The following is a 6229-nucleotide window of genomic DNA, read 5'->3' as shown; positions in this document are numbered from 1 at the left end:
ATATATTATATAATATATATTATATAATATATACATACATATATATTAGAGATACTGGCAGTTTAAAGAGATGGAGTCCCTAAATTTTTTTAAACCACAAGGGGCTGATGTAGTATCTTTGCCAGACAGCAGGTCCTCGTTGCTGGAGGCCACTTGTTCGTTCCAGCCACCCAGACTCCCGAAATAATCACAAAGAAATCTGTATTAATTGTAATATTGTTTGGCTTATTAGCTATATTTCTGACTAACTCTTATACCTTAAATTAATCCATTTCTATTAATTTGTGTATTGCATGTGGCTGTGGCTTACGGGCAAGGTTTTGGTGTGTTTGTCTTCTGCCAGTGACTACATGGTTTCTCACTGCCTTTGATGTCTTTCTCCCAGAATTCAGTTTAGTCCCCCCCACCCCTCACCCCATCCCTAACCCCACCCCACCCCTAACCCCACCCCACCCCTTCTGCCTAGCTCTGTTTTGCCACACCATAGGCTCAAAGAAGCTTCTTTATTAACTAATGGTATACAGAGGGGAATCCCACATCAGGTCCTAACTTGGCAAGTGCTTTGCTATTGAGAGTAACGAGGAAAGATGAGCTTGATAGGCTATATTGACATAGATGGCCCTACTGTGTTTCCCATAGAAGGCAAGCTCTGAGAAGCTGCTACAGTGGGGCAGAGAAAGAGGCATGCCTAGAACCATCTCTGTTCATACCCCTGAGCACACAGCCTGCACCAAGACACGCCTAGAACCATCTTTGTTCATACCCCTGGGCACACAGCCTGCACCAAGACACGCCTAGAACTATCTGTGTTCATACACCTGAGCACACAGCCTGCACCAAGGATTCAAATGACTTGAGTCTCTGAATTAGATAAACTTTTGTTCTCAAGTTCTAATAGATATGACAGTGTTCAAAAGTGTTTCCTTTTAAAAGATTTTTTTTAATTTTAAAAATATATCTTCTAAAGTAAAAACCATGAATTATCTACAGCATTTAAACCAATTGCATAACTCTGCATTTTCTATGACAATGAGTTGAAGAGTAATAATAAATTTTAAAACTTTGTTGAATTTAACCACTACAAATTCTTTCACACATTCTTGAAATAACTTAGTTTTGACACTTACATTTTATCAGATATTGTTCTAACGTTTGGGCTATCTCAGAAATTAAAATATATAAGGCTGGTAAGATGGTATAAAGCCCTTGCCATGGAAGCCCGATGACCTAAATTCAATCCTTGGTTCTACCATGGGAGGAGAGAACCAACTCCTAAAAGTTATCTTTTGACCTCTACAAGTGTTGTGGCATGTACGCCTGTACTTGTATGTCCATCTGCTCAACACACATGCTTACAAAAAAACAAACAAAAACAATAAAATAAAACTTAAACAATCATAAAAAATCCATACCATGACCCCAATCTTAGAGCAGAGAAGGACAAATAATACTAAATGAACATGTAAGTTCATGAACATATAAGTTCATGTATAAAAGGAACATATAAGTTGCATAGATGGTAAGTTGTGCAGGAAGAAACAACACGGTTAGGAAGAGGGTGAAGATTGCTAAAAGGCATGGGCAGGTCTTGGCTTGAAGACAGAAAGAGACTCGAAGCTGTGGCCTGAAAAAAGGTGTGACTGGTTTGTGCAGTTGCAAAACTGAAATTCAAATTTTCTTAGCTTCTTCATTGACACAGGAGGGCTTATTTCTATCAAAGAATATGACTCTTTTTAAATTATTTTTATTTGAAATTAACACATCAGTCGTGAAATCTTTAAGAGAGCATCAAGAAATATTTTAAAGCAATCATATTATTGAGATCTTATGGGTGTAGTTTCCCAGTCATGCCCAGAAGACATTACAAATCAGAGCCATGCGATGACACCAGCCATTGGCATGCCCGTGCGGATGGGGAAAAGGGCACAGAGTTCTACCTCTGAATGAAGAGCTGCAGCCAATCAGTGGCTGCTGAGAGAAGGAGAATCAGGTTTTTCCAGGTGTGAACCTTCTGATAGGTTATCCAGTCCCAAGTGGTCAGCACTAAACACATGTACATCCACAGTACACAGGCTCAGCAGAGTGCGTGTGCCTCTAACAGTAACCACTGAAGAAGAGGTCATGGGTTTCAGGGGGATGTGAGAGGAGTTGGGCTGGGCAGAGTGGGAGTAGAAATCATGGAAATCCAGTATTCATGGAGGAAATTCTCAGAAAATTCAACAAGAAGTTTCAACAAAGTAGACCAACTTTTGCTCTGTGATTACGAATTGAAAACAGGTGTGAATACAGCTTCCAATCACTCACTTGCTATCTACCCAGCAGCCTTTTTACATCGCTGATGCCTATTATATGGAGATATCTAAAGCATGGCATATGTTGATGTATTTTCATTATTAATTTTTTCACATCTACACTTATATAAAATAAATTTAAAACACAACAACTTCGAAAGCGATAGCTTTCCCCTTTACACCTTTTGTTTTATAAGATTTATAACAACCCAATTACATGCCTGAAGAGATTCTAGGTTCTATCTTGCAGCAATTGAAATAAGAGATACAATGTTCATCGAGAGCATAAAAGCCATGCAGTTGACTCCTGCCTTCCCATGACATGGAAGCTCTCAATGGACAGAAATTTATTCCTTGGACTTTGAGATTTAGTTAGACAGCATATTCTGACTTAATCCTAGGTTCTTTTATAATAAACTATAATTAATATGTATATACATATATACACATTTGATTATTTTATGTATATATACATACATTTAGTCTCAGAAGTACAAAGTAGCCTAAAAGAAGAAGAATTGTTATCCCAGCTAGCAAGTCAGCTGCCCTTTTTCAGATATACACCCTGCTGCCTTCCTAGACACAGACAGAGCTACCCTACAAGTGCCTGGCCAAAGCCTCTGCTCCAAGTGTGTCCTAGTTAGGGTCACTACTGCTGTGATTAAACACCACAACCAAAGCAACTTGGGGAGGAAAGGGTTTTGTGACTTGCATTTCCACATCACTGTTCATCATTAAAGGAAGTCAGAACTGGAACTTTAACAGGATCCTGAAGGCAGAAGCTGATGTTGAGGCCATGGGGAGAGGGTGCTTGCTCAACATGCCTGCTCAGCCTGTTTTCTTATTGATCCCAAGACCTCTTGTCTGGGGATGGCACCCCTCACAATGGACTGGGACCTCCCCATCAGTCAGTAATTAAGGCAATGCCCTATAGGATGATATTATGAAGGCCTTGTCTCTTATAGAGGTTCCCTCCTTTCAGATAATTCTAGCTTGCGTCAAGTTGACATAAAACTAGCCAGCCCAAAGGGAAGGCAAACATTACTGCGAGATAACCGAAAACTTGTTAAAGATCTGTTTCTCAGGTCCTCATCTTCAAGTTTGAACACCCGTTCGTGCTAAATCAGCCTTACCTCTCCACAGCTGCCGACCCCTCCACTTAGTTGCCTTGTGCTTTCTGTATGAGATCCAAGCTCCATTATTTTCATGTAGCAAACTCGAAACCAAGTTTTTGGAGCTTGGAATGAAAGTAAAAATGAAAGGAAACAAAGAGAACAACCTGGAGCTTCATTCTATTGCAAGAGATCAATAAGGGGAACCTTTGCTTCATGGCTAGTTGTTTTCCTTTGATTCCTGTCTTTGCCATCCCCCACCGCAACCCTGTCCAGTGAACTTCAGCCAGGCTTCTTTGAAACCCGAGAGCTTATGTTTGCTGATTAGCAAAGCTGGATGTGCTAAGCCTGGGGATCAATAACAGCCCTAGCCAGAGGCAGCTCCAAACTCCTGCACCTTCTTCCTGTTCCTTAGCTGCTTCACAGATATGGGGTCCTTCAGCAGTGGATGCCACCATCTTGAATAGCTGGTTGGGCTAGCTGACTGGGTGCCCCTTAGTCATCTTCTCCCGGGATTCTGTCATCATATTATAGGCTCAGTCAAAGGCACATTCGCAGGCAGAGAATTACTGCCAACTCAGGAGTTAGACAAGTGTTTATGGGACCCACGTTTCTTTTTCAGAGATGCTAAATTATCAACCTGCTGAAGGTCTCTATAGGAATTTGACTAATGTTGACAGCTAGTCTATCATCTCGCAGAGATGTTGTTAAGACATTAGTACTAACCGTTGTAGAAGAAAACTTAATTCACATATACTTTCAAGTGTTAGCTTATTGGTTTCTGAAAGTATTCATTTGTCCCAGAATTCCCTGGAAGGGAAATCTCTCTAGATGGCTTTTCTTGGATACTAACGAGTGACCTTCTCTTGACAGGTACTACGCATCCAGGATACTTTGTCAGACAAGCCCAGGGTGAGCACACTCTATATCAACAATGGCTCTGTGCTTCAGGGGAGCTCTGTGGCGTCTGTGTACCATGGGAAAATGCTCATAGGCACCGTGTTTCACAAAGCTCTGTACTGCGAACTCTAGATCTTCTTCAAAAGTCTTCAGACTTTTCATATTTAGCCAAAGTAAAATTTCAGGTGTATGCTAAATGGAACTATAATTATTTGCCATTACCAGGAAAATGTGTATGGCTTTTCTTACGGAGAAAATAAAAGGAGTACAGAAACTTACACCTACGAAATCAAGAGTCAAGTTAGTGTTGAGCAAACCAGAAGCCAATATATTCTGCTTTGTTGAGTTTCCCCAATGTTCTGTTTACAGAGGATTTACAGGCTGTGACCACTAAAGTCTCCTATGCACTTAGGCTTGTATCGCTTGGTGACTGTTCAGCACAGTAACAACTGTGATATTCTGAGTCGCTGCAGTTCAGACTGGTGAAAAGAGCTAATGTTTAACTTCTCACCGTTCTTATTCTCATTGCTTTCTTTTGTGGGATACTATCTTCCAACCAAATATCCCTACCTGTAATTCTCATCTTGAGATCCCAAAGCCTGCCTTGGACTTGGTTTTGCCCCAAAATATTGTCAAACAGGGAACGCGATTTTGAAATAGACAAAACAAGCCTCATCGCTTTGATATGGACGAGCCTCATCAGCTAACTTAGTGCAAACTGTGCTGATGTGTTTGAGTAAGACTTTATCTATGCTGATACTTCCATTGTGAGTGTAACTAATCTTCTTGGCGCTGAATATAAGAAGGGCCTTGAGACAGCCATCTTCAGCTTTCTCTACTAGTTAACTCAATAAACATTTAATAAGCATGTCAGCTGACTGGCACCAATAAGTCTAAAATGAATAAAATTATTATGGCTAAAGGGCATGTTGTAAGGACAAATCTAAACTTAATTTGATGGGAATAAATAAAGACATTACTTTCTTGGTTTAAAAAAAAATGACCTCAAAAAGGTGAACATCCAGCTAAGGTCAGAGTAAATGTAAACTAGCCCCACATGAACTCTGAGAAGCCCAAAGGCAAAGTTGGCTTGGCACTGAGAAAAAGAGAAGGAAGAGATCGGATAGGGTGAGAAATGAGGATCACATGCCTCTATCATTCAAGTTGAAGCTTAGATTCTAACTGAATGGTCAGAACAGATCTCAAGTCCTGAGAAGTTGAGCGTAGAATGGTAGTTACCAGACACCAAGAGAGTAGGGGTTTTCTGGTAATGGGGGGTGCTATTAATTGGGTACAAAGTTATAATTAATAGAGTGAAGAAATTTAAGGGTGTTATTACCCAAAGGGATTACTATAGATAATAAAAATATCCTCAATATTTCAAAAATCTAGGAGAAAGGGTATCGAATGTTTTCACAACCTAGTGGAATGGCAAATGTTTAAGGAGACAGATCTATTTACATTGACTTAAATATTATACAAAGTATAATGCTTCAAAATGACACCCAGTAAATCATATATATGTACATTCTAAATTTTTATACAGCAATACATGTATCAAGTTATGTGCTCACTTTTGCCGTGTTAGTGAACTATTACTCACCTGCAGAAACAAATACAGGTCCTCTTGTGACTTTATACTATGTGTTAAGAAAACCCTACAAATATTTTCCCAAGGAAAAGCAATAGGCATTCATGAAAACTAAAGAGAAGGGAGACACATAAATAAGAATGGAACAGTGGGAACAAATTCAGCATAAATAGGCCCACAAAGACCTTGTGTTTACTAGAATGATGACATACAGAATTGACAACCATACTTAAAATGTAATAGAAATAAAAGACGCTCTTAAACTCAAAGTACAGTAAAAGAACTGACCTAATGGGCCGAATACACACTCGGACTAGATAAAATAAAACTGAAAA

At 39.6% G+C, this 6229-nt stretch overlaps 1 protein-coding gene across 1 annotated transcript in view; it reads left to right on the top strand.

Annotated features, from left to right (window-relative positions):
- Pon3 (paraoxonase 3) overlaps positions 1–5230 on the top strand; it is a 32640-nt gene extending 27410 nt beyond the window's left edge. The window contains exon 9 of the mRNA XM_005363691.2: positions 4277–5230. Coding sequence (XP_005363748.1) covers positions 4277–4435 — 159 coding nt within the window. The 3' untranslated portion in view covers positions 4436–5230. The remainder of the gene's footprint in view (positions 1–4276) is intronic.
- Positions 5231–6229: the final 999 nt, after the last annotated feature.

Source organism: Microtus ochrogaster, linkage group LG10 (genome assembly GCF_000317375.1).
Source record: "Microtus ochrogaster isolate Prairie Vole_2 linkage group LG10, MicOch1.0, whole genome shotgun sequence".
NCBI lineage: Eukaryota > Metazoa > Chordata > Mammalia > Rodentia > Cricetidae > Microtus > Microtus ochrogaster.
This window is presented reverse-complemented; position numbering and strand designations above follow the sequence as displayed.